Source organism: Caloenas nicobarica, chromosome 24 (genome assembly GCF_036013445.1).
Source record: "Caloenas nicobarica isolate bCalNic1 chromosome 24, bCalNic1.hap1, whole genome shotgun sequence".
Classification (NCBI taxonomy): domain Eukaryota; kingdom Metazoa; phylum Chordata; class Aves; order Columbiformes; family Columbidae; genus Caloenas; species Caloenas nicobarica.
The window spans coordinates 4,855,290-4,881,896 of record NC_088268.1 but is presented as its reverse complement, the minus strand read 5'-3'; the positions used below and the strand labels follow the sequence as shown (position 1 = coordinate 4,881,896).

Below are 26,607 nucleotides of genomic sequence, written 5' to 3'. Positions count from 1 at the left end.
AAAAATCCCAGGCCGGTAATTCAAACCCAAGCGCTCTCCTGTCTCAGGAGCCTTTGGATTTTGCTGTTTGTTTTCGGAAAACGCCGAGCCGGTTTTGAAACAGCAAAAGCCTGTGTTTATCCGTGTTTTTCTCCCCAAACGAACCAGAAATCTGTTGCCACCGGCTCCTCTTCTCGCACCATATGTTGGTTGTGCCACAGCCGCCAGATTCCGAAGGAGCTGCCGGCGTCTTGTTGGGAGTTTAACGGGGGGACTTTGGGGTTGCACCCCCCGGCCACCCCCGAGCTTCGGTGGCTGAAAGGGAGGAGGGAAAAGAATCGCTGCAAAATTACAAATTTGGGCGCTTAGTTAACATCCGAGTGGTTAAAAAGCATCATTTTTGGTGGACGAGTTGGATTTAAAGTAGGAATTCAGCCACAGAGGAACCCCTGTGTTTTTAGGGCAGTTCCAATCGATACATTAACAATTTCCACGCTTTCTCGTTTTCCAGGAACTCCTCACCAATCTGTTCCTGGGGAGGCTCCAGCACTTTTCGGGGTCATTTCTCCGACACAAAGGCCACCAGTTGCCACCGGGCCCATTTCAAGCCTCCCTCTGGCATTTTCTGGCCGGGAGATCCATGAAACATCATCATTCCGGTACATCCGGACCTCGCCTGTGTCTGTGATCACAAGATACCAGGAAGGTAAAACGTTCTCAGCCCTCCCTGCAGCCCCATTACCGCCCTTATCGAGAGCTTATTGCGCAGGAAAATACAAACACCCCCCTTTTTTTTCAGCAGAAGCGGTGGAACTCAATCCACACACGGACACGAGGCAGGATCTGAGGTCCCAGAGCTCCTTTCACCGAGCGCTGGGCAGCCGCGCCGCTCTTTGGGGTGATTTCTTGGGAAATAGGGAACGGCTGCAGGTGAACACCGGAGAAATGGAGACTGCATTTAAAATTATAGAATCATTCTGGCTGGAAAAGACCCTCAAGATCATGGAATCCAACCGTGAGCCAACCCTGGCACTAATCCATATCCCTAAGAAAACAATCTCCGCGTCTCCCAGGCCCCGCAGTGCTCCCAGCGCTCCCAGTTATTCCCCAGTTCCCCCACCCACGTGCCTCCCCCACCGCACCGCGCATGCGCGGAGCCCGCCCGGCCCCTCCCCACCGCGCCGGCGCGGGCTGTACCATCCCGCTCCGAAGAGGGGGGGGGCGAGGAGGGAAATGTGTCTCTTTCCCCACGTCGCGAGTGGACCCCGGCTCCCCTCCTGCCCTTCCCTACGCGTAGCCCCGCAGCGGCTCTTTTCTCCCTGCGCCTCCGCGCCGCCCCGAGCCCGCGGGAACGGAGCGGGGCGGGCGCGGGGTGGTACGTGCCGCTCCCCGCGGCGCGGGCGGTGGGCGTGGCCGGTGCCGCCGTCTCTTCCGCTCAGCGCGGCCGCCGCCATGAGGTGAGGGCTCCGCTCCGCCACCTCCCGGGGCGACACGGCGGGCGGGGGGCGACTGGCGGGGGGGCCGCAACAGCGGGGGGTTCCCAACAGCGCTGCGGGGCGGCTCCGGGGTGGCTCCGGGGTCTGTGAGGCGGCTGCGGCCTCCTCAGGCCTGGGGGGGGCTGGGAATGGCGGCCGGGCCGCGCTGAGGGGAGCGGAGCCGGAGCCTGAGCGGGGGCCTGCGGGCCTTGGCCGCTCCCTCGGCCGCATCGTGCCGGTGCAGCGGCCGGTGGGGACGCGGGGGCCGGCGGTGCCGCGGGGCTGAGCCGGGCGCTGGTTGTCCCCAGTATGCTGCGGCTCCAGAAGCGGCTGGCGTCCAGCGTGCTGCGCTGCGGCAAGAAGAAGGTCTGGCTGGATCCCAACGAGACCAACGAGATCGCCAACGCCAACTCGCGTAAGTGAGTCGGGGCTCGCGCGGCCCTGCGGAAAAGGGACATGTCAGGATACGGGAAGAGGCTTTTCGGCTGGGGAGAAATTCTGACGCTACATCAGCAGATTTACAAAAGTTCCCCAGTTCACTGACAAGAACGTGGAGCCTGGTGCGTTCAAGCGGTGGGTTTAGTACATGGTGTCCACAGAGGTAACGAGCGAGGAAGAAATGGGAGGGGAAGGGGGCGACTCCAGCAGCGCGAGGGGGATTTGGGAGCGTCTCCCACGTCCTTTGCATTGGATCCTCCTCATACAACCCCGACTGGAGTCTGTGCTTGTGCCATGTACCCTCTTGTTGCACATACATTGAATGTGGAGTTTCTTCTTCAGGCCAGCAGATCAGGAAGCTGATCAAGGATGGGCTGATCATCCGCAAACCCGTGACCGTTCACTCCCGCGCCCGGTGCAGGAAGAACACCTTGGCCCGCCGCAAGGGCCGGCACATGGGCATCGGTAAGTGCTGCCTCCCCGCTGAGAACGGGAGAAATGTGCTTTACGTGGTCCACCTACAAGCTTATATTGAGCAATTATCTCCAAAAGTCTTGTGGCAGGGCCTAAAAATACACAGTTTGTATATTAATCGTTTTCTTCCTGAAGTAAAGAGAAGGATTAAACACTTCAGCAAAAGCACGTTGTTCCGCTGGCAGCAGCTCGGCCTCATTCCCATCGCGTTTCCCCTCTCTAGGTAAGAGGAAGGGTACGGCCAATGCTCGCATGCCCGAGAAGGTCACCTGGATGAGGAGGATGCGGATCCTGAGGCGCCTGCTCCGCAGATACAGGGAGTCCAAGAAGATCGACCGCCATATGTAAGCGTCCCGTGCCACGTCTAGCTTAGATCTTCCTTTCCTGCTGCCTGCAGCTGGTTCCTTGGTGAAAATAAACCCTCTCCAGGCACCGGAGAGCTGCTCCCCAGCAGTTCTGTGCCTGCTCGGAGAGGACAGAACGGGGGCAGCGACATTTATAGTCTGTTTTCTGCCTCGGCAGGTATCACAGCCTGTACCTGAAGGTCAAGGGGAATGTCTTCAAGAACAAGCGGATCCTGATGGAGCACATCCACAAGCTCAAGGCAGACAAAGCGCGCAAGAAGCTCTTGGCGTAAGTCCTGCCTTGCAGTTTGCATAATTGATTTTATTATTTTTCAGTCGCTCTGCAGGCAGCTGATTCCAAATGGTTTCTGTCACTGGCGGCTCCGTCTGGAGCCCTGGTGAGGAATCAAACCAGAACTGGGTAGCGCTGGCTCAAAGCCAAGAGATCCGTGATCGTGGCAGAGCTTTGTGCGTTCTGCTGCAGGGGTAGCCGATGTGAGTCGCTCGTGCAGCTGGAAAGTGGTAGATCTGCTAATCTGGCCACTTGGGTCAGTCAATGATTGACCAGGGGAGGCGCAGGAACCAATGGATTTAAAAATCCTTCTGTGCACTTGGTGAAAAAAGCCAGTATTTTAACCTTGGTCTGGGGTGAAGATGAGTGACCCCAGCCAGTGTGAACAGGACAGCTCTGAGCTGGGACAGGATCGTACTGGTTGGAAAAGCCCCTCAAGATCATCAAGTCCAACTGTTAACCCACTCCTGGCACTGCCCCATGTCCCTGAGAACCTCATCTCTGTCTGTCCAGCCCCTCCAGGGATGGTGACTCCAGCACTGCCCTGGGCAGCCTGTTCCAATGCCCGACAGCCCTTTGGGGAAGAAATTGTTCCCCAGATCCTCCAACCTCAACCTCCCCTGGTGCAACTTGAGGCCATTTCCTCGCTGAACCCCCAGCTCCCTCAGCCACTCCCATCACACTTGTGCTCCAGTCCCTTCCCCAGCTCAGTTCCCTTCTCTCAACTCGCTCCAGCACCTCAAGGGCTTTCTTGGCATGAGGGGCCCAAAACTGACCTCAGGATTTGTGGTTTGGCCTCCTCAGCATGGGGGACGGTCACTGCCCTGGCCCTGTTGGCCACACTGTGGCTGCCACAATCCGGGATGCTGGTGGCCTCTTGGCCACCTGTGCACACACTGGACACCAGGGCTGGGGATAAACCCTTTCTCACAGCTGTTTGAGTCGATTCCTGCGCATTCACAAACGCTTTCCACTTGCAGCGACCAGGCCGAGGCTCGCAGGTCCAAGACCAAGGAGGCGCGGAAGCGCCGCGAGGAGCGGCTGCAGGCCAAGAAGGAGGAGATCATCAAGACCCTCTCCAAGGAGGAGGAGGCCAAGAAGTAAACACTGTCTGTCTTGTGTACATAGTGCTTTACACCCGCGAGCATCAATAAAACACCACGTCCATGACCCCCCCGCGCACTTTTGTGTTCGCTCGCGCTCTCTTGCGTTTTTGGAACTGGGAGGGAGGAACTGGTGCTCCCCTTGTCACCCCAAACCCCTTCCTGGTGTCCCAGGCAGGGACAGGCAGCAGCTCTGGGGGTTTGGGCACATCTCTGCTCAGCATCTTGAGCCAGAGCTTTGGGATCCTCCACTGGCACAGGGGGGGCTCGAGGCCCATCCAAACCCCCCAGGAAAGGGCCTGGCTGGACCCCCAACACCCTGAAAGTGGCTGTGTCCAGATGGGAGGTGGCCAAGGGTAGTGCAACCCCTCCCAGATACCCCCCGCAAGCAGCTCTTTACCAAACCCATGTGCTGCCATCCCTGCGCTGGGGACCGTCCTGCACCGCAGGGGCGGGGGGAGCAGCCTCCCCAGGGGACAGCACAGGGACAAGAAGACCCCTACCCCAGCTGGGGGCTTTATAAGCTTGCGGGGGGGTCTCACCCACAGGAAACAGAACTGAGACCCTCCCACCTCATCACACAGGTGGTGGGACCACCTGGGCACAGGGCTGGAGGGCCTGGTTGTCCCCGATGTCCTGTATGCGCCCACACATCACGTCCCCATGTGTCACCACCCCTCCCTGTGCCAGGACACCCCCGTGTCCCCCCCCCGGTGCCTGCTCTGTCCTTGTCCCCGCTGTGGCTCCACCGTTGGTGACTCACCGCGGCCGGGCGCACCATGACTCATGCGACAGCCCCAGTGTCCCCGACGGGTGGCACATGGGACGCCACGGGGACAGCGCCGAGACAAGGGGACAGACACCCCGACAGGGCGGGGGGGCCCATCCACACCCCCTCTGCACAGACACGGCTCAAAAAAACCCAACCTGGTGGCACCAACACCACGGCAGCAGCAGCATTTAATTAATTTAATTGAGGATTTTGGGGCTGGGCGCTGCCTGAGCATAGGCAGGTTATTGCTTGGGTGAGCTGAGCGTGCGCAGCACACGTGTGTTGGTGCACAGGGACAGGTGTGTGCAGGGCACACGCGTGTGCAGAGGCGTGTGCCCGGGGATTTGCACACCCATGCTGGTGCACACACACACGTGCGTCTGCACACATGTGAGGGTTTGGGAGCAGCCATGTGGGTGCCCCATCCGCGGGCAGTGTCACCCCCGTGTCCTCTGCCCCATGGCAGCAGGGCCCGTGTCTCAGGCAGGACCCCAAGCGATGGGGACGCTGGGGACAGGCTCTAGGGGTCAAGTCCCACCCCGACGGGGCTTCCTGAGGTGATCCGGGGGAGGTGGTGGCACCGGGATGGGGACAGGGACATGAGGGGGGCTGGATGCTGCCCCTCAGATCTCAGTCAGCGCCTCGGCAGGGACCAGCCCCCTCTTCCTGCCACTTGTCACCCGGATGAGCCCCTGGGTCCTGCCCACGCCGACACAGATCTAGGACAGACAGACAGAGGGGACATGGCCCTGCCGTCACCCTGCTGACGACAGCCCCAGCTCGGTGCACCCCAGAGCAGCCAAGTGCCACCACCGCAGAGTGCCCCCTACCTGGTTCTCCCTGAGGCTGATGTGTCCCCTCTCCTTGTCACCCTGCACGGCGCGGCAGCTCCGCCAGACGCTCTCGCCGGGACGGACGCGCTGCACGAAGTTGGCCGGGAAGAAGCCGACCCGGTCGCCCACCTTCCCCTGCAGCACGGCCGGGCTGAGACCCCCCCACCCTCGCTGCACTGGTGCCCCCCTGAGACACCCACAGCCCCCCTGACCTTCCACCAGTCCTCGTTGGAGTCGTCCACCAGTGTCACCCTGTCCCCGGGCCTGGGGGGGGGGGAGGGAGATGTGGGGCAGTGTGGGGATGTGCCCCCAACTCCGCTGCCCCCCGTGTGGGTCTGGCCCCCCATCCCCACTCACTGCAGCGCCAGGTCCTGCTGCTCCTGGGGCACGAATTTGTAGAGAGCCACGTAGGAGAACATGGGGGCCCCGTCCCACCGCGCCGGCCCCCCAGCAACCTGCGGACACAGGAGCCCTGCCCCACGGCCCCAAACCAGACCCACAGCCCCCAGCCCTACCCCATGGCCCCCAACCCCATGGCAGCGTCCCCCGCCCTGCCCCACAGCCCCCAACACCCCATCCCTCTGCCCCACAGCCCTGGGGCATCACCTGAGTGCTCAGTCCCCACATCCACTCCCATCCTGCCCCCCAGACCCCCACCTGCTGCCCTGGGCTCTTCTCCTCCACATTGTCCCTCTCTGCTGGGGTGACAGCTGCTGGGACAGACGGACGGCGGGGGACAGAGTCAGCCCTGACCCCCCAAATCAGGCCCCCACCCCAATGCCACCCCCTTACCGCTGCCGCTCGGGCTTCCTGTGCTGTTGGGGGTGTCCCCGCTCTCCTCGGCTGCTGCCTTGTCACCCTAGAGCAGAGGGAGGGCTCCGGGGGGGTCCCCACAGCCCCGCAGTGTCCCCCACACCCCTCCCCGGTTCCGGGGGGTACCTGGACGCCGGGGGGCAGCTCCGTGGGGCCGCTGCCATGTGCCAGGGAGGTGCCGAAGCGCAGCGCCTCGTACACCGGGTCCACCCTCACACTGGGGTCTGCGGGGGGACAGGGGGTGTCAGGGGCCCCCCAGCCCCAACCTGCACCCACGGCAGGCGCAGCCAGGGCTGGGGGCTCACCTGGGGGGGGCTCACCCTGTGCGGAGCCCCCCTGCTCCAGCAGCAGCAGCGGCGAGCTGAGATTGCGGTGGAAAGCAGTGGCCTGGGGGATAAAAAATGGGGAAAACCCCGGGGTTTTGGGGGAAAAAACCCAGGAGTTTTGGGGAAAAAAAAACACCAGGGGGTTTAGGGGAAAAACCCCAGGGGTTTGGGGGGAAAAGCAGCTCCCGGCACCCCTGGGCACCCCGGGTCGGGGGGAAGAGCTGGGGAGCTGCGGGGGACCCCGGTGTGCACAGGGGGCTCTTGCACACGCGTGTGCGCAGCCCCAGGGCCGGGGCCGTGCCCGGGGGGCGCGGGGGGGCTGCCAGGGCTGTGCCCCCCCCAGCACGTACCGTCTTGCCGGGGCACTGCTGGTGCGAGATCCCCTCGGAGCACCAGAGATGCACCCCGGCCTTGCACGCCTTGCAGCGCAGGCCCTGCCGCGAGTTCCCTGCGGGCAGCGGGGGGGGGGGCACGGCCCCGGTCACGGGCTGCACCCCCCACACCTCCCCGGGACCCCCCCCTGCCCGGCACCCACCCGCGATGAGCTGCCGGCACAGCTCGCAGGGACAGTGCTTCTTGAACACGTACTGCTGGAAGCCGTGCGGCCGCGGCGGGCGGGACGGGGGGGTCCCGGGGCCCTGCACCCCCCCGCCCCCCCGCGGGAACAGGTTCTCCACGCTCTTGCTCCGCAGCAGCGTCCGCAGGGACAGTGACCGCTTGAGCCTCTGCATCTGCCGGAGGGACCCCCGGGTGACACGGACACCCCCGGGTGACACGGACACCCCCGGCGTGTCGCCCCCCCCGCGCGGGGATCCCGGGGTTGGGGGGGGGGGGGAGCTGGGGCAGCTCCGGGGATGAACCCCCCCCCAGGTTGGGACAGCGACGCCCCAAAGCGGCTGAGAGCCCCGGAACGGGGTGCAGGGTCCCCCCCGGTGCGTCCCCCCCCCCGTACCTTGCTGCCGTGCCCGGCCCCGGGGGGCGGCTCGGGGGGACCCGCCGGCCCGTTCTCCCCGGGCGGCTCCGTCATGCGCCCCCCAGCACTATCGCGACAGCGCCACGAGCCAGCTGCCGCCGGCCCCGCCCCGCGGGGGGGGGAAGGAGAGATATGCTAATCCTTGGCTGCTCATTGGCTGCCGGCCCCAGGGGGCGGGGCTTGCCCCCCAGCACCGGGCGCTGCGTGCGATGGGCGCTGGGGGGACCCCCATCCGAAATCCCGGGCTGGGTGAGCGCTCGTGGACCCCCATTGCTCTCGAGGAGGGGGGGGGGCAGCACCCATAGATCCCCGCGTTTGCACCCGGGGGGGCAGCACCCGTGAACCCCCCCCTTTAACTCTCCATTCTTCTCCCCACACCCAAAGGGAGGGAACCGCACCCATATTAACACCTCATGCCCCCCCATTAACACCTCATACCCCCCCCATTAACACCTCTGACCCCCCCATTAACACCTCATACCCCCCCCCCATTAACACCTCTGACCCCCCATTAACACCTCATGCCCCCCATTAACACCCCATACCCCCATTAACACCTCATACCCCCCCCATTAACACCTCATACCCCCCCATTAACACCTCTGACCCCCCCATTAACACCTCATACCCCCCCATTAACACCTCTGACCCCCATTAACACCCCATACCCCCATTAACACCTCTGACCCCCCCATTAACACCTCATACCCCCCCCATTAACACCTCATACCCCCATTAACACCTCTGACCCCCCATTAACACCTCATGCCCCCCCATTAACACCTCTGACCCCCGTTAACACCCCATACCCCCATTAACACCTCTGACCCCCCCCATTAACACCTCTGACCCCCCCATTAACATCTCATGCCCCTCATTAACACCTCATACCCCCCCATTAACACCTCTGACCCCCCCATTAACACCCCATACCCCCATTAACACCTCATCCCCCCCCATTAACACCTCATACCCCCCCCATTAACATCCCATACCCCCCCATTAACACCTGGGGGCAAAGACACGTGGGACAGCAGGAGCGCGGGGACAAGGACGCACAGGCCCATGGCTGGGGGTGCGGGATGGGGAGAAGGAAACACCCACGACCCCCCCAAAGCAGCCGAAGCCCTGTCCCGGGTGTCCCCTCCACGGCCGGACCCTCGCTGTCCCCATGGAGATCACACATCACACACACGGGACAATTAGCTATATATATATATATTTACTTTTAGTTAATGGCATTATTGTACCCCCACAGTGTCAAGGAAAGCACAAATTACAATATCATGAAAATAATATTTTATAGACATATTTTAAATATATATATATATAACCAAGGGAGCATATGACAAGGTTCCAGCTCACGTGTCCAGTGCGTCAGACCGAACAGACACTGAGTTTAAAAGCGTGTTAAAAATACCCAAACGGTCAGTCCTGCCCCCAAACGCGGGGTCTGCGGGCACAGCAGCCCCCACACCCCCCCGGGGGACACAGAAAAAATCCCATTTTTGAAGACGCGATGGGGGAAATCAAGGTGATTTCAGCGGCGCCTTCAGGGGCGGAGGAAAAGGCTCATTGCGAGGAGGTGACACCGGTGCTGGGGGTCCCCTTCTGTACGGGAGCCCTGGTGACAGCAACAATGCCCCCAAAATAATGCAGAAAGTGGCTTTTCCCCCTTGTCCTATTGTAATGTTTTGGCCCCAAGCTGCAGCGCAGGGACCTCAGCACCCGCCGCCTCCGCCAGACACGGGGGGACGACGGGAACCCCGACGGCTCCTTTGGATGCCAGAAAACAAAGCAAAATGCAAAAATCCACCCCAAAATACCCCCCCCGCCCCCGGCCTCACCTACAAACTCCTTATTCAGAAAATGAGATGTTTTAAGCCTCATTTTGGGGCACGACCCTTCCACGGACACTTGGAACCTTGTCACGCTCATCTCCCATCCACCCCCCAAAAAAAAACCCAAATCGCGATACCATGGGCCAGCCACGAGCAGAGCAAAATTAAAACAAAAAATACAATGGTGTTTAGAAAACAGGAATTTGTCCAAGTTTTTGTTTGAAATCACCGCTGTGACGGCACGATGCGCTTGCCCCATCCTCATCCTCTCCGGGAACGGTCCCAGAATCAGGGTAAAAAGTGCTGCTGTGTGTCGGAAGACCAGAAAAGCCTCATTTTTGGTCATTCATCTGGTATTTCTGTTGTTTCTGCTCCTCAAGTCCAAGGGCACCGCGTGGCCGGGGTGAAACGTCCAAAAGCCGATCCAGTTTGTGGCAAAACGGTCGATTTTTGAGGTGGGGACACAGGGTCCTGTACCTGGGGGGGCAGGTTCTGCGGAGGCGGCTCCGGGTTTGGGGCAGACGCTGGTTTGTGAGGGCGAGCAAATGGCCAAAATCCAGCAAACAGCCTCAAATCGAAGGCTGGAGCCCCCGTTTCGCGTCACTTACCCCCAAAAATGACATTATAAAGATATTCCTTTAATGCTGGACCCTGCAGCCCCCAGCCCAGCAAAAATACGAGCACACGCATGTAAAACAAAAAGAAATTCCCCAACGCAGCCCATGTCAAACCACCTGCAAAAGGGTTTTTTTTCCCCTCTACAAAGGTATTTCCCTAGAAAGACACGGCTTGGAAAATGATGTTTATTGGCGTTTATAAATACAAACATAAGGAAGAGTCCATTTGAAGACGGATAATTGACTTAAAAGGGCACCGTGAAGCAGTTGGAGCTACCTTAACGCTGCCACCCTGTCTGAAAAAAATAAAATAAAATAGGATAAAATGCCCCAGGCACACGCGCCCGCCCGAGTTTGTTACCCTGGGATGCACCTTTATCTTCAACCACCCTGAAAATCGGAGGCAGGAATTCTGCAAGTGAAGCGGAGGAACTGAGGAGAGGGAGAACCCACAGCGCTGAGGCTTTGAGTCAATATAAGGGAATCAGAAAGCGCTCGAGGGGAACGGCGTTGGCAGGATCCTCTCAAACACGGCGTGGGTTCCCCCAGACCGCGGCCGCACAGGCGGGTTTGGGGAGATTTAAGCCGTAGATGATGGGGAAATGGTTTGGGTGGCACCGAGTGACCCTTCCCCAACAGCTCGGACAGCGATGGGAGGGGTGCGAGCAACAGCCCGTCCTCAGAATGAACTCCCAGGGGAAAAACAACCCCCAGGACACTAAAACAGTCGTTTGCCTGCTCTCCCCTCATCGTAAAATCCTCCGGCACGAAGGTGAAGCCGCGTCCCAGCAGCGGGTGATGCACCAGCCTCCCTGCGAGCGGGGAACCGGCCGCACCGCGCGGTTCACACCGGCCGCACCGCGCGGTTCACACCGGCCCCACCGCGGTTCACACCGGCCCCGTTCCTCCCGTTCCGCACAAACCTGTGGCAGCTGGAGCAATTCCTGCCCCGTTAAACGCTCGGTGTCTGCCCACTCGCTCACGTTTCACACCGGGCGCCCCGAACCGCGAGGAACCGGGAGAGCGCGGAGCTGCGGACGCTCCTCTGAGGCACCCGGGTTAATTTTGCCCGAAATGCCTCGAAATCAGCGGCGACGAACACACACCCTGACGGGGAAAGGACAGGGACGGAGCAAAACCCAGTGTCAGATGGTTCCTTATCTCCGGGGCAAGACACTTACCTGTGGAAGCTGCAAGTCATGGAAATCCCGCAGCGCTCGCGCCACCACGGGCAAAAATAGGACAGAATTTTCAGAATTTCTTGATTAGGGCAACAAGCAAAAAGACTCGACTTTGCTTTTTCTTGGGGGCAGAATGAAAGGACACAGAAGGAGGAGGGAACTTACAGTCACTCGAACACAGACTGTAACTTTTTCCCTATGTCAAGAGTTGTGTCACTGGGATAAAATCTGAAATGCATTTAACAAATTCGGACGCCGTCTCGCTGATAAAAACAGGCCAAGAAGCAACACGAGCTGAGCCCATAGAGCGGCTCATCTTCCATTTAAAAACCTCCTGAACAGATCATTATGGGCTCAGGCTTCTCATGGTAAAAAGTGTGGGTTTTTTTTCCTTTTTAAATTTAAATTATCAATTCGTAACGTTTGTTTGGTAAATCTCAAAAAAATTACTGAATTAGAAATCAGTAAAAAAAGCAAGACGTAGGAAGGGTAAAAAAAAAAAGATCCCGACATTGCAGATTTCAAAGCTGTATCACAACAATCTCAGGAAGGTTCTGAGCTGGATGGTACAGAACACAGCGATGAACGTTCGAGGTGAGCGCGCTCAGCGGGGAACGCAGAGAAGCACGAGGAAATCACGTCTCACAACAGCTGCTGTTTCATCCCCTCACTGAAAAATGGACACAAAACTTGTTGGGATTTTCATATTATTTTTTTTTTTTTCTTCTGGACAACAGATGCAGGGTTAAAGCACGTTCCTCTCCTCGCCCCCTCTCCCCGTGTCGAAGGATTTCAGTTCTTATTCCAACCTCAACAGCAGCAACAGTCAATCTGGGTTTGCAAAAATCTCCCCCCCTCCCGAACTCCTTACCGCAAGGATTTCATCTGAGCATGCCCAGTAGGAATGGTTCAGAATTATACCAATCCACCTACAGAAACAAAAATAAAAGCCAACCCGGCTCCAGGTCCCGCGCTGCAGAGTTCACCGGTGCGCTGGGCCGGGCGGGGGGTGTGTATGTACGTTATGGGGGGGCTATGGGGCCCGGCGGCGCGGCCCGGCCCGCTGGCCCTGGCAAATGACACTGGTATCGCTTTTCCTCGAAGATACAGGTGTCCACCGTAATTCTACAAGTGTAATTAAATACTCAGTTCGCAAAGGACGATCGCTTCCAGTGTCATAGGATGATGCAGCATCTGCAGAAGCGTTGTCGGCTGCCCCCGACCGACGGAGGGGGAGTCACCGGCGCGAAGTACGCGTGGACTTTGATGTTGGGTAAATGGGTCTGGAAAAGACAAAAAATACGGTTAAAGTGAGGAGGGGTCGCGGCAGAGCAAGAGTCGAGAGGGTGGAATAGGCCTGGCTGGTCTTCAGACTACAAACACACACATAAAAACTAGAGTCGAACTCTCTGGGCTCACCAGCGTGATTTCCACCCAGAATGTGGATGTGCAAGTGCTTTCTGTGACCAGAAAACAGTCACAGGGAGTAAGAACAAACGATGCTCTTTCCTCCCTCTTCTAAGTGCAGGACAGCTATTAATTTGCCAGATGATGGTGCAAGGATGAGCACTAGATCAAGAATCTGAAGCCTCAGCCCTCCCTCTTCCCCACCGGATGAATTGTCCAAGTCACAGCCTCAGTGGTGTTTTAATTTCTAATTTTTTCCTTTACCCTGAGTCTCTTGATCCCTGCCCGCGTGATTTGCTGACAGTCGTACAGTTCTATCCTCTCCAGGCTGTGGCAGCTCTTCAGGTGCTCCAGGGAGGCGTCGGTGATCAGGGGGCAGTTGTCCAGCTCGATCACTTCCAAGCGGTCGTGGGCGCAGGCGCCGTTTCCCAAGTGCCGGATCCCGTCGTCCGTGATCAACTCGCAGTGGGACAAACTCTGCGGCCAAACACAGCGAGTTAGCGGCCTCTGCCACGGGCAAACCGCAGCCAACACCCCGCCACGGGACACGGGGACAAGAAAGAGGACGGTCCACGTTCCATAGGTTTGGACTTCCATAGGTTTGGACTGGTTTGCCACACTTTTTTTTTTTGGGGGGCAGATCTTGCACTTATGTAAAATCTGTGGCCTTGTGCAACATGGGAAGGAGACTGTCACTGCATCTAAGAACCAGAAGAAACGTAATATCACCTACTCGGTGCGGTTTTTTAAGATGCATCCCCCCTCCAAAAAGTTCTTGAGGAGGAAGCGAAGCTCAAGCAAGGAGACAGCACCAGCCTGTTGCTTTGGTGCAGAAGGGGCGGCTGCACAGAACCCACCGACTGCATCCCCAGCACCTCCCAGGGACAGATTTTTGCGTGACAACAACGGAGCTGCACACACGGGGACACGGAGGAGAGCGGGTCTGAATTCTCAGAAGTTTCAACCAAGGGGAACATTGCTCTGCAGAGCCAGCGAGCTCTCTGGGCCTCATCCACCCAGCCTGTTTCTAGACAAATGCTGCTCAGGACATGCAGAGGCTGCTACCGGGAGAATTCCGTGTCCTAAAACTCATTTTCAGGCAGCAGTAGGTGCCTGGTGTACGATTAATGCGAGCAGTAGGGGAGGGACAAGAGGTTCTTCAGGGTCAGGTTTCCAGCCGAATTCTTCCAAGCCTTCGCAAGATGTCTATGAAGTCAAAGAGACAAATCCCCCCAGGCAGCGCTTAAAAATCCCTTTGTTTGGAGAAAAGACGCTGAAAGTCTCAGTCCGAATACTCACCAGAACCTGAAGCCGCGGACAGTGTATGGAAAGCTGGATTAGTGTACTGTCTGTTATCTGCAGATAAAAAGAAAAAAGAAAAAGCCTTTTCATGCTGGGTGCTTTGCGCAAGGACTTTTTCCCCCTATGAAAGAAAAACTGCAAATTTTTGCAGGAACTCATCTCCTGCGTGACCAAATTTCAGACGTGCAGATTCTTCCAGTGCCTTATAGAAATCAGCTCATGCCCTTAAAGGACTGTTAAGATACAGGTATTGATGTTTCTTTTGGAACTTCCTTAAGTGGCTCTCACTAAATAAGCTCACAATTCAGAAAAGCAAGTGAGCAGACCTCTTCAAACCACAATGTCTCCTAAATGTTTGTCTCGCGGGACCAGAGGTGTCCAAATCCCCTTCCAAACTTGCTGGATTGCCGAATGGTTCCCTCTTTATTCTTCAGGAAGAAAGCGACTCAACACAATGGCTTTGTAATCTGAAGTGTTCCGAAGGGAACCTGGGCTGCCTTTGTTCAGCAGCCGGGCCAAGGACACGGCCCAATTTGTTCCTTTTTTTTTTGGGTTAACTTTAAATCACTTCCCGTCTGGACTATTGTAATTTCCTCTGGTCGCCTCCTGAATTTCTGCCCTGTAAACACCGGGAAGGGCAGAACCCTGGGTCAGGCTGTTCCCAGGGCAGGGAGCAAAATCCTGTTCCCCTCCGCTCTCTTCATCTGAATCCATTTCAAGTCTATTCTTGGAGATTTTTCATGAGATCTCGAGTAAACTCAACTATTTTCCCCCACAAATGCTACCTCGACAGGGTTATATGGCACATACCCTACGGAACAGTGTGAGCCACATAGGAGACTTTATCTTTTATTCACGCACCTACTACACGACCTCCAGGACACATCTATTACTATTCAAGATTTATTATTTACTATGAAATACAAACAAATCAAACTACAAAACTAGTATTTTCTTATCCAAATATATCCCATCTTCTTGCTCAGGAGTCTAAATCAAGTTCTGATTTCTAAATCGAATTTTTCACCATCTTTCCACACTGTTGTGACTGTGCTAAAAATCAAAATACCAGCCAGAGGCGGCACCTCCTACCTGGACACACTCTTCCAGGTCCATTTTTTCAAGCTCGTGGCAGTTCTACGAACAAACAAAAGACCAAACGCACAAACTAAGTGCGAAGTTCAGGCAGCAAATATAAACACAACTACAGTAAAACGCTCATTTAAAAAAAAAAAAAAAGAAAGAAAAAGAAGGTTTCGCCTCCATGAAACACCACGAGTGAAAGCAAGTTTGCTGCTTCTTTACAGACACCACCAAATAGAGTAAAGGGAATCTGGCAATTCCACTCATTTAAAGGCAGAGTTTTTTATCGATAGAAAGTAAAGGAGGTTAAATTTAGGGTCTGTCATATAGAACCCAGACTAATTTAGAAAATTAAAAAAGAACCTAACAAAACAAACAGTAAAGTTTATAACTCTTAGGTATTTAACATTTCACATAGTTTGGATTTACACCCTCCTAGATGTGTGGGTCAGGACAATGTCAGAGATTATACAGAAGCTAATTTTTGTAATTCAGCTTCCACTCCAACATTGAAAGCACTACAGAAATCCACCCTCAAGAGAAAGCTGCTGTTTGTTCGTATCTATCACAAAAAGAAAGCAAAGACATCGGATGAACAAGGGGATACGAACACTTACCCTGGCTAGAGTGGTAAAGCCCACGTCTGTTAGTTGGGAACACCTCGCGACTTCTAATATTCTGCACAGAAAGAATTTATAATAACCATGAAAAAAAAAGCCAACTTTCCTAGCGTGCATCGTGCATTTCACCGTATGGAGTTTCATACTGTAAAGCTGCAGCTGAACATCAACACGGAAACCGTTTGGAACTAAACCCAGGTTTTACCTTCCTCTTTCACAACTGGTTTCCACACGCTTGTGTGCTGCCCTTTGCACCCGTAATTCTTTCAATGAGCTTATCACAGAAAACAGCTGTGTTTTCTTTTCCCCCTGTATTTTATGCCATTTAACACAGGCTGCTCAGCTGTTGCAGATGTCAGATAATAAAACTGTCTCTTCGCTCTGCACCTGGCCACTTTCTGAATGACAGTGAAGCCTTCCTGAAGAAGCTTGTCCTAATAAAAAAAGCCTTAATAATAATAATAATAATAATAATAATAATAAGCAAGCATGTGCAGAGACGTGGCTGGACGGCCGCTCTTTCAGGCAGAGTAAATGGCATCTGCTACAAAATCACCATGAAAACCCTGTTAATATCACGTCACGAGGAAACAATGTTGGTTAAACGTGTTTTCAGTTCTCAGTACAAAAGCAACCAAACCTCAACTGTTTTTCATTAAAGACCAGCAGCACAACGGTGTAAAAGGAGAGCGGGTCTCCCCCAGCACACCCCATGTGGCACGGAGCTCTTTGACCGCTGGTTTTGTCGTCAGAAACCAGAAATTCGGGTATGACTGCCACCATCCCACAGCAAACGCCCGGCAAAAAGCTCAGCGATCAAAAGTGCACTTTCACAAAGAGCTTCAGAGGCTAAAATGGCTCAAATATTACAAGAATACACCACCAGGATCCCCTGCGGGGAGGACTTACCTGAGGCGGGGGCAGTTCTGGCCCAGCGCGTTCAGGATGGCATCTGTAATGTTAGAGCAGCCTGAAGCACACAAGGATTGCAACTTGTGGCATCCTCTGCATATTGTAATGAGACCATCATCTGTTATTTGCTACAAGAAAAACAATAACAACATCACAAGCCATAACGACGGAGGCAGAGGTGCAAGGCACCGCATATTTTCCTTCTCAGACTTCCAACTGGGCACTCAGAGGCCAAGTTACGCTTCTTTCAACCCAAAAACGCGTTCAAATATTTCACCGGAGCAGCTGAAAGAGGATAAGCCACGCTGAAGTGACTTGTAAACATTCGGAAAGCGATTCCTCACGCACGGAAACGTTTCGGAACGTGGGCCACGTGAGCGGTGGGGGAGGCCGGGCAGGCTCGGTCCTGCCTTCCTGCGCAAGCCTGGCTTGGAAAGACCTTCTCGGCTGAAACTCAAGACCAGAAAGCACCTCAAAGTTACCCAAAAAAAAGCGCAGCAGGTTGTTTTCACAAACAGGCTTTTTAAAAATAGAATTCAGTGTATTTTAGGCCCATAAACCTGCAGGGTGAGAGCCAGGCTAAAAGCCCAGATCATGCTAAATTCAGGGCAGCTCCGTCGACCCGCTGCTCTGCTCACACATCTGGGATGGCAACAGCGCACACATCTGCTCCAGATGTTTCCGTGCACGGGCGAGACTCAGCGTGGCTGTGCCGGGAACCGCACAGGATTAAGAGCAACGCAAGATGAGGGAAAAAGGAAAAGAAAAAAGGACAAAAGGTGGCAAAGGCTGCGCTTGCTGGGGGACCAGGTTAAGCCTTGCTTAATTCTTAGGTTCTGGACTTTCAGAGGCCAGACTCAAGTGCCACCGAAAAGCACCAACTTAGAGACTGGCACTGCTGCTTTTAAAATAGCAAACAGCAAGTGAGATGAAACAAACTCAGCAGAACGTGGGATTTTCAGTTAAGGCGATCAAGAACTTTATTATTAAGTTAACAGTTTTCTTCTCCTTTCTGTGTGTTTGCTTCTCCCCTAGACCCCAGATGCAGGTCTGGAAGTTGCTAAGGGATGGGCACCAGTCTCCCACCAGTGTAGTAACTGGTAAAGCTGCTCCCTGGGTGGGAAAGGGCCCCCCCATGGCCCCCAAGTCCTCACCCCATTCCATGGCAAAGGAGGAGCCTGTCCAGCTCCTCACTGCGTCAGATAACTGCATGACGGTACGTACGAAGATCCCGTTTCCAACTGATTTTTTGGGCATAAATACACATTTTTGGCACTGCAGAATAACTGGTTTAGAGTCCTTCTGCGCAGGGAAACTGCACTTGGTTCAATTTTATAAAAAAGCCCAGGAGAACCGCCCGGCTACATCATCGCACAAACACTCCGGCCCCATGGAAAGAATTTTTCCAGCTAGTCTTGCAAAGGAGTTTGGAAGCCCTGTGGGCAGGGCAGGAAGACAAACAATCCTGACACCCTGAACGCTGCGACGCTGCCTCGGGGGCTTATTCAATGCTCCCAAAAAGCTGCTTTTCATCAACTATTTTTAAAAGTCTCGTAAACTGAGGATTGGCCTGTCCGCACAAATGATGTTTGTGGGACGGAGCGCAGGGTTCTGCTTAGAGCTGGCTCTAAACGCACCGCGACGGCTGAGCTGCGAAATCAGAGGGAGTTTTACTTACTAAGCACGTTTGAAGGTTTAAAGTCACCAGTTCGGGACAATGTGCACCAATGTATTTCAGAGCTTCATCCTCAAGCTGGAAAGAAAAATTTAGAGACCGAAGCGACCTGTTAATACTTCAAGGAATCTTCAAAATAAAGCTCTGAGAACAATAAAGCATCTGTGGTTTGGATACCTATGGGGGAGGAGGGCAATGTACCGCAGATTCAACATTCACAGCAATAACTACATGCCTTTTTTTTTTTTTTTTACCATCAGGAACAGAGTTCAAAGACCCACAACACTGAGTTACTGATTGAGAGAAAAGCTGATCTGATCAAACACGCGCAATTGAAGTGGGTAGTGAAATCAGAAGCTATTCAGAGGAATTAAGGAAATGCTTCACTAGTGAGGACCTGTAAGTAAAACCATTTTTATACTGAGATACTAGAACTCAAAAAAAGAGTCTTATTTCAATGTGAGGAGCATAAACATATCCAGGTTGCTTTCTGATGCTAAAAAGGCCTGTTATTCTTAAATCTATAAGAACAGATGGCAAGTAATTGATGACAGGGATGTATTGCCATCAATATTACTCACGACTCCATAAATTCCTAGAAACTCAAGCTGTTTGTATGACCTGAATTCTCAAAATAGGTTGAGATGATAGCTTTGATCGTTTTTACAGCCATGTATGCTCATCTTGTGTATTGAAAATCCAACAGCAGTATAAATTTAGAAAAAACCTACTGACTATAGCCCTTAGAGCTGGGCTTGCTTGTGCACACCAGTGTTATCACAACCTCTGCGGCCACCTCAAAATCCACCGTCATAGCTCAGGAGCCGCACGATACACGTGAGGGAACAGCACCGCGTTCCTGACCAACTGCAGAGGCGTCTTTTCACACACGCTGATTCCCTTTGACCAACTAGAAGATCCAAGCGACATGGAAATTCTATCGCCAGTGCAGATGAAAGCGCTGTCACGCTTTCTAAAATTCTCTGAGCCTTCAGAATCGGATGGGGCTGGCCATGAATAATAAAGTTATCTCCTCTTTAAAAGAAATTTGCTCAATGTGTTCTCCACGGGGGAAAAGAAGAATGATTCTACAGCTAGATACGCAATTTGTTCACTGTCCCACTATTCGTACTGAGCTCAAAGCTATTAAAGAATTTCAATAAAAGCAGTTAATCTCCAACAGGCAGAGTAATGTCAGTAATGTAACATTTCTGGAAAAAGAAGAATCCGCAATGCTTGAGCCTGGTACTTTCGGTGGCAGCAGGAAGGCGGCAGCTGCTGTGAGTTGCGCGAGCCGTACCTGCGTGCAGCCCTTCAGGAACAGCGCTCGCAGTCCCCCGCAGCCCCTCACCAGGGCCTGGACGCCATCCTTGGTCACTTGGTCGCACCAGGAGATGTTGAGCTGTTCCAGCAGTGGACACCCCTCGCTTCGGATGGAAAGGAAAAGCACGTGGCAACCGGTTTTGTTTTGGCAAGAAACGCTGCCTCAAGCCAGGATCTAGGAAATGCCCATTTCTGGAACCCACGTGAGCACAGATGTTCAACCCACACCCCCCTGGGGAACGCTTGTCAAACACCCTCTCCAGAAATGAAGAGCTCTCCAGAGGGAGCATCAGGAGCTCTAAAATCGGGTATTAGCGGGGTAAAAGACAATAAATTTATCCCATTTTGGACACCTCCCAGCCAAGGACAGACACCATGGGCTCTCTAGATCTGAACACAACCAAACCGACCTCAACAAAAACCAAAACCAGGGTTGATTCCTGCCACGCTGCTTCTAACTTTCCAGGTGTAACTTTTGCATTTGCAAATGGAGTAACACTCAAGTGTAATTTATAATTGAGATATAGTATACACGCTATTTGTATTTAAGGTAGCTGCAGCACAAATCTGACCATGTGGAATCAGAGACAAGGATGAAGACCCTCAAGGGAAGGGAAAAAACAGGCTCAAAGTATTTGAATGCAGCTACAAAAATCATTTAATCATCAATTTGCTCTTTCAAATCTCTTTTCTTCTGGTGTGTAGATTCACCCTCAAGTATTTTTCCCATGATACAGCTTCCCTCTATGTTCTTTGATTCCACTGGCATATTACTTGTGGTTTGGGTTTTTTTAAATAGCTTGGCCTCTATTGTTACCTTTAGTGGTTTTTTTGCCTCCTTTTCTCTGTCCCAATATCTTCCCACCAATGTCTGTCTGTCCCTTCCTTTTCTAGATTACTTGGCAATTCCATTTAGCGGATTTAAGCAGTTCTATGTCTCCTAAGCAGTTTAAAAAGACAAACGGTCACATGCTGGTGTTCACCTTCCAGCCACGGAAACAATTGCTAAGAGTGCGACGGTACGTTTACAACGAAGAAGTTGACTGTTAGTAAATGAGCATTTTAAAAAGGTGGACTGAGACTTCTCTCTCCCCAAAATCCCTCCTCCAAGACTTTAATAGAATAGAATTCTTCTTCTACTGCTAATAAGCATTGGGACTGATACAAACAAGGTCAAGGGCGGCTTTTACCGATTCCTCCTCCTCTGTCTCTGCAAACCAGGAGGCACAAGGTGTGTCGGGGAATGTCTGAATTCTCCTCGCGGTTACACCTCAGCCTACGCCATTCTCCTCCAAAGCACGGGGGGCAACGGTGGCTCACGCTGCGGGGAATCGAAAATCGCTGGTTTTGACTCCTACCTCAGCGCCTTCAGCGACAGGTTGGTTATGGAGGTGCAGGAAGCCAGATCGAGGTGCCGGAGTTTCGAGCAGAACTTACTGAGGCTGGTACACGTCCTGCGAGAGAAGAGACACGAAACGCGATATGTTAAAAGCTATAAACATTTCACATTGTATTACCTACCACACGCACAAGCCCGGTCGCCCCTTCAAAAGGAGACAGCAAATATAACGCGGTACGTGCAGAAAAGGGGACGACAGGGCAAGCAGATGAGAACGTGACTCACGCGTCTGTGATCTTGGTACAGCCATTTAGGTTCAACACTTCAATATTCCTGCAGTTCTGTGCAAACGTCCTGTGTTAAAGAAAAAACGCGATATTTTTCAGACAACAGAATCCCAGGTATTTTACAGCATTTGTTTTAAGCATAACGCATCAGATACAATGTTACTAAAATGTCTCAAAATAAATAAGTAAATAAAGAAAATAAATAATGTATGTTGCCTTAGGATTTCCCAGCCTGAAGGCAAAAGTCTGTAGTTCAGCACCAATTATTGCTTAGTCTCTAGCAGCAGCTGGTATTATTTTTAATAAGAATCGAGAAAAAGGGCTACTGCACAAAGTTAAAAAATGATAAATTAAAACGGCTCCTGTGCTACTGTTCTCAGCGTTTTAAGTTAGACAGACAGGCTACAGATCATAGTTCCAAAGTGTTAATAAATTACTCCAGTCCTGTGTCGCGGTAGGAACGGAATCATTCTTTAAACCACGTTTAAGAGCAGAAAGAAGCCGCCGCGCTACCTCAACGCGTTGTCTCCCACTCCCAGGCAGCCACGCAGGCTCAGCTTCCGCAGGAAACCCCCACATCGCTTGGAAATGTTCTCAACTACTCGGCCCTGCGGAAAGAACCACGTTAAACATCCCCAAAGTGACATCACAGCATTAAAAAGTTGAATTCAAACTTAAGGGTTTGTTTGTTTGTTTTTTTGTCTCTTATCCTGATTAATGCAATTAATGGTCTAAGTCTGTGCTATGTTGACCTTTCTTTGAGTGAAATGAAAAGCAGCTCAAATTCTGCTCTACAAAAGTAGTAGTCTTCCACGAGAACATACCACTCTACTTGTTTCTGTTTCCAGAACACAAACAAACCCACTTTCCTTCTATTACTACCTTTAAATCATGATACAGATATATAATTCTGTCCATTTTCAAAAGCTGAATGGATTGCCGAGCCTTTTAGAAAGACTCCCTGAGAAGAACTGAAATTAATGATTTCTATCTCCAGGGAAGGTAAAAAGGGTAATGCTGGGAGTATTAATCCATTCTAGGCTGTAATTACATTTTAACAGGAAAAACGGGTTTGTATGTCATTTAATTATACCTCAATATCCCTCTGGAAATCAAACAGGTCAATTCGCTGCCAGTTACTGCCATCCAGGGCCAGAACATTCCATGCCTTTATTGGGGGGAAAAAATGGAAATGTGTTGTTAATACGAAAAACCAAACCAAAGCAACGGTAAAATGGCATTCAAGCTTTGAGTCCCCCTTCACTGCTGCCATCAGAAGTTTCTGGTGTTGCAGCATTAATATGGGACACTAAATAACAACAGCAGAGTCGCACAAAGCTCCCTGGTACAAATCCTCGTGGTTTCATGTTCCAGGGAAGGCTGGAGTGAGGGGAATGTCACCCAAACCCAACCCTCTGTTAAATTCCACGAGCAAGGAGGAAGGTTCTTACCCTGGAAACTTGGGCACAACGACACAGAGTCACCACATCCAGGAAAGAGAAAATTCTGCAACAGAAAGAAGAGACATCATATTGGTCACCTACATTAAAAACAACGAGAACACAGAAAACAAAGAGGGGGGAAAAAAAGGACTGGATGCAGCAAAACTTCTTTGTAATTCGGTTGAAAGCTGAACTGTGAAAAGAAGCGCAGACCAAGCAGTTACCGAATGAAAGCAAAGCACAGATACTGAGCCACTGTGAAATATTCATCTTGCACCTTGTAGTATTTACTGGCGGTAAATTGAACGATTATCGACCACAACGGGCGCTTACAGGTATCACGTATGGTTGGTTTAACAGCCCAGCGTTCAGTCAAACGTCTGTTTTGGCTCCTGTTTTGCAAGCGCCTCTGCCCAACTAAACCACCCCCTTTAGCAAGGGCTCTCCAAGAGCCGGCAGTGAAATAACCAACAGCTAATAGACCAAAGCAACGCGACGGCCCGATTTTGGCGCGCGGGTGATTTCTTCCTTTCCGCGCAGCTGTACTGAACTGGAAGCGTCGTTAACACGGAGGGAGGAGGAATATTTTGCTCTGCAGCATGGCACAGCCAGATGTTTCGCTCGGTTGGGTCAGCGCAGGGTTTGGGAAAGAGGCGTTTTGGATTAAGCCGGTGCAGTCACTCCGCTGCCGTCCATCATTCCGCTGCCGTCCGTCACTCCGCTGCCAAGGCACACCCGAGTGTTCGGGCCAACGCCCCGGTGTTGCTGTCCTATTTACTGGGCTAAAGGAATTAGCCAGTAATACTTTGCAATGCTATCCTGGGCTAGGACACCCCCACGTGTGAGCGCAGGGAGCACCAGGCCCGTTTAAAGCTCCCAAATCTGGACCGATCTATCAATATGGTTATTTTATGGTTTATAGTTATTCAAACAATCATCTGCTGTGAAACAGAGAAGATCAAGCGGACAGTAGATAGCGATGTCTCATTCTCTTTGATAGCAATTAAAAAACCACAGGGTGAAATGTTTTTGCAAAGAGCATACAAATGCTTGACTACAAGAAAACACTTGCACAAATGTTTTAATATTTTAAACCTGAAGACCACCAGAAAGCGAAGGCAAATGCGGTGAGAAGTAAGTGTTAAAGATTAGGGGCAAGCAATTTTGTTCCAACGCTATAGGCTATTTTATAAAATACTCTGGTCAGATGAAGTACGGTTGTCCAGGAGAAATTGTGAGAATGAACAGAACTCCAGTGCTTCAAAAATCTCCAGACTTCCTGAGGGGAACGGCGTGTCCCCAGACTAGCAATGGTCTGGATACCTGCAGCGCTTGAGTCGTCTCCCCACGAGATTGGGGGCTTGGGGGGAACATACATTAAGTTTTCCTATATTCTCAACAGACCTGCCTGTGCTGGAAGAGACTTAGGAACAAGAGAACGTTCCTGGCAGCACATTCTTGTTTTGTGACTTATGAACTTCAAGATATGACACAACCATTGCACAACCATGCTTTCTTCACTAGCAGGTAGATAAAAAGCACTTTAGAAACATCAGTGTCAGAGGAAGAAAAGGATGTTCCTGACAGAGGATAAATGCAGATTATTTATGAAAACACAGACACTTGCAGGGGTCATGTAGCTTAACAAACAGTTAAGTCAGGATATAGCAGAATAAACAGCCATGTGCTCTCTTGTATTTCCAAAGACACTCATAGACCCAAGGAGCCTGGTTCAAAATACTTCTCATCTGTTCCGTGCACATCTCGAGACAAAATCTAGAGTGACATGCTGAGAGTTAAGAGGTGTGGAAAAGGGGCGGAAAAGAGCTAATACGCACTTTACTGTAACAATGTTTTGGGAACCCACCTCTGGATTTCAGCAGCAGCTCCATGCTTGCTTTCACCTGCTTATAGACAAGTCTTCCCCTTGAATTAAATGTCATTTATTTGTGCACGTATGCGAGCACTGAGGATTTATTTAGCACAATGTCGACGTACAACAATACAAGGAAAGCCCGGGGAAATGAGAGAAGCTGGGGAAAATTCTCACTTTCACCCTAGATTCCCATCATAGGAGCAAAAGAATAAAAAATAAATTAAAAAAAAAAAAAAAAAAATCACACTCGACGGGTACAACGGCTTGGTCAATAAGTACACAAGCCTTCTATATTTTAATTAAAATTGCTTTCTCCGTGGAAATCCCAAGCTATTAATAACCACCCCATCCCTCTACCAGGGCTATTAGGTCTTGGTCAAATTCTTTCCTATTTCCTGCTCCTCCCTTCCCCGCCTGCCCACGCAGCAAAAGGGACGTCAAGTCAGCGAAACATCCCCCCTCACCTCCGAGTTACCATCCGAGCTTCGCCCAGAGCTCCCCGGGTGTTTAACTCGGACACTTGGGCTCTGAAAAGCCTCACAGCATTTTTTGAGTGTTTTCTGCCCCGCTCTCGCCTTTGCTCAAGAACATCAGCCAATAGCTCAGCAGAATCAGACGGCAAAAAATTACTTTTCCAGCAGCAGCCACTACTGTGTTGTGCATTTTGGTCCTTTTGGAACTGGCTCCAACTACAACGCTGCACATGAACCGCAGAGAACAGCAGGAGCACAGTTCAAGTCTTGTAGGCATGATGACCTGAGGCTTTTCGTTCTCCAAGGAGCTACTGGGGAACATAAAAAAAACCCAAAAACCAAAACCAGACAAACCATCCCCAAAAGCCACAAACAAGCTGCCCACGTGGCTAAGTAATGATTGAGTAGTTGTTTTACAACAGGAGTAACGTATGAGTCACGAATGCTGGATCCCTTTTCAGCAATCTGCGCAGTATGAAATAAAGCAAAGGGAACCTATAGGTTCACTTGAAATAATCCACGTTCTCACTAATACCCTCTGGCTCAAATTAAAACCGGGCTTGACAATGAGGAAATATATCAGAGTTGACAGTAAGAAAATAATCCACAGAAATAATTTTATCATCAAAGAGTGACCACAGGTGAAGGCAAAGGATTCCAAACAGGAATTAAACCAGCTCTGGTACTGCGGCAGATTAAATTGTTTCACTGCAAAGTAACTCCCTGTGTTCAGGACTTTGAACAGTCCAGCACCAGGCAATTCAGCTAAAACACGCTGCAGTTGGAGCATTTTCCAGGTTTCAACCTCTTAATCCACTCAGGGTTTCCCAGGACCGCTCACTTTCCCACTGCCGCTCTAATTAGATTAGGGGCAAGACTCTAATGAAATCCCTGGGTGCTGCGGGCTCTGAGGTGAGCGAGCTTAGACCGTCAGCCTTCTAAAATTACCAATGCCGATTTGTGTCAGCGAGCCACCATTCACGTTAAATTTCGCTCCGTCCTCACTTTATCCTGATGGGTTGGGCCAGGACGAAACGACAACTTTGCTGCCGACTCACCGGTCCCCACGTGCTCCGTCGCTTCCGTGTCCTGAGCAGAACTCGAGCTCCCGAGGAATAAATCAACATGGGGCTTGAAGGTCAGACGGCGAAGCCGGTGCCAGTGACTGGACATGCTGAAAACGGGTGAGCAGGAGGTGGCATGGAGTAAAAGCTGCTTATGCCAGGGGAGAACTGAAAACTGCCTGACCTGCCTGTGAACCGATAAGGAAAAGACGAACGCCGTCCCCTTCGCCCCACCAAGCGTAAGCTGTTTGAAAGCCCGACGTCACGCCGAGAGTAAAACCTTCTTCAGGAAAGCAGCAGAGACCAGCGCTGCCACGGAAAGTCCAGGCTTGGCGTTGGGGTT

The 26,607-nt window shown here is 52.4% G+C and overlaps 3 protein-coding genes across 5 annotated transcripts in view; 1 reads left to right on the top strand and 2 right to left on the bottom strand.

The window, feature by feature from the left end:
• Positions 1–1,350: 1,350 nt before the first annotated feature.
• On the top strand, positions 1,351–4,172 carry RPL19 (ribosomal protein L19). The gene is made up of 6 exons (XM_065651046.1): positions 1,351–1,436; positions 1,763–1,869; positions 2,235–2,357; positions 2,590–2,710; positions 2,889–2,999; positions 3,983–4,172. The coding sequence occupies exons 1-6, from the start codon at positions 1,432–1,434 to the stop codon at positions 4,104–4,106; spliced, it is 591 nt and encodes a 196-aa protein (XP_065507118.1). The 5' UTR covers positions 1,351–1,431; the 3' UTR covers positions 4,107–4,172.
• Positions 4,173–5,094: 922 nt separating this feature from the next.
• STAC2 (SH3 and cysteine rich domain 2) lies at positions 5,095–7,923 on the bottom strand. 2 transcript variants are annotated; one of them, XM_065651245.1, is made up of 11 exons: positions 7,802–7,923; positions 7,385–7,580; positions 7,200–7,297; positions 6,829–6,910; positions 6,650–6,747; positions 6,503–6,569; positions 6,368–6,423; positions 6,068–6,165; positions 5,923–5,974; positions 5,708–5,845; positions 5,095–5,596 (listed from the first exon to the last, which is right to left on the bottom strand). In XM_065651245.1, the coding sequence occupies exons 1-11, from the start codon at positions 7,874–7,876 to the stop codon at positions 5,501–5,503; spliced, it is 1,056 nt and encodes a 351-aa protein (XP_065507317.1). In that variant the 5' UTR covers positions 7,877–7,923; the 3' UTR covers positions 5,095–5,500. The 2 variants fall into 2 exon arrangements, with proteins under 2 accessions (XP_065507317.1, XP_065507318.1); XM_065651246.1 differs by having other exon boundaries at positions 6,368–6,420.
• Positions 7,924–10,321: 2,398 nt separating this feature from the next.
• FBXL20 (F-box and leucine rich repeat protein 20) overlaps positions 10,322–26,607 on the bottom strand; it is a 31,794-nt gene continuing 15,508 nt past the window's right edge. For both annotated transcript variants that reach the window (XM_065651146.1, XM_065651145.1), the window contains exons 3-15: positions 22,861–22,915; positions 22,503–22,577; positions 21,923–22,017; positions 21,408–21,476; positions 21,142–21,237; positions 19,761–19,887; positions 18,464–18,538; positions 16,783–16,913; positions 15,871–15,931; positions 15,263–15,307; positions 14,168–14,224; positions 13,133–13,345; positions 10,322–12,744 (exon numbers count right to left, since the gene is read on the bottom strand). In XM_065651146.1, the coding sequence (XP_065507218.1) occupies positions 12,637–12,744; positions 13,133–13,345; positions 14,168–14,224; positions 15,263–15,307; positions 15,871–15,931; positions 16,783–16,913; positions 18,464–18,538; positions 19,761–19,887; positions 21,142–21,237; positions 21,408–21,476; positions 21,923–22,017; positions 22,503–22,577; positions 22,861–22,915 (1,207 nt within the window). In that variant the 3' untranslated portion in view covers positions 10,322–12,636. The remainder of the gene's footprint in view (positions 12,745–13,132; positions 13,346–14,167; positions 14,225–15,262; positions 15,308–15,870; positions 15,932–16,782; positions 16,914–18,463; positions 18,539–19,760; positions 19,888–21,141; positions 21,238–21,407; positions 21,477–21,922; positions 22,018–22,502; positions 22,578–22,860; positions 22,916–26,607) is intronic.

Bases quoted from the DNA above. Each gene is read 5' to 3' on its own strand.
- STAC2 (XM_065651245.1), bottom strand. From the start codon at position 7,876: ATGACGGAGCCGCCCGGGGAGAACGGGCCGGCGGGTCCCCCCGAGCCG. The intron at 6,424-6,502 runs GTAAGGGGGTGG...CGTCTGTCCCAG, and splicing joins AGGAAGCCCGAGCGGCAGCG to CAGCTGTCACCCCAGCAGAG. The intron at 6,166-6,367 runs GTGGGGGTCTGG...CTGTGTCCGCAG, and splicing joins AGAAGAGCCCAGGGCAGCAG to GTTGCTGGGGGGCCGGCGCG.
- RPL19 (XM_065651046.1), top strand. The intron at 1,870-2,234 runs GTAAGTGAGTCG...TTTCTTCTTCAG, and splicing joins GATCGCCAACGCCAACTCGC to GCCAGCAGATCAGGAAGCTG. The intron at 2,358-2,589 runs GTAAGTGCTGCC...TCCCCTCTCTAG, and splicing joins GGGCCGGCACATGGGCATCG to GTAAGAGGAAGGGTACGGCC.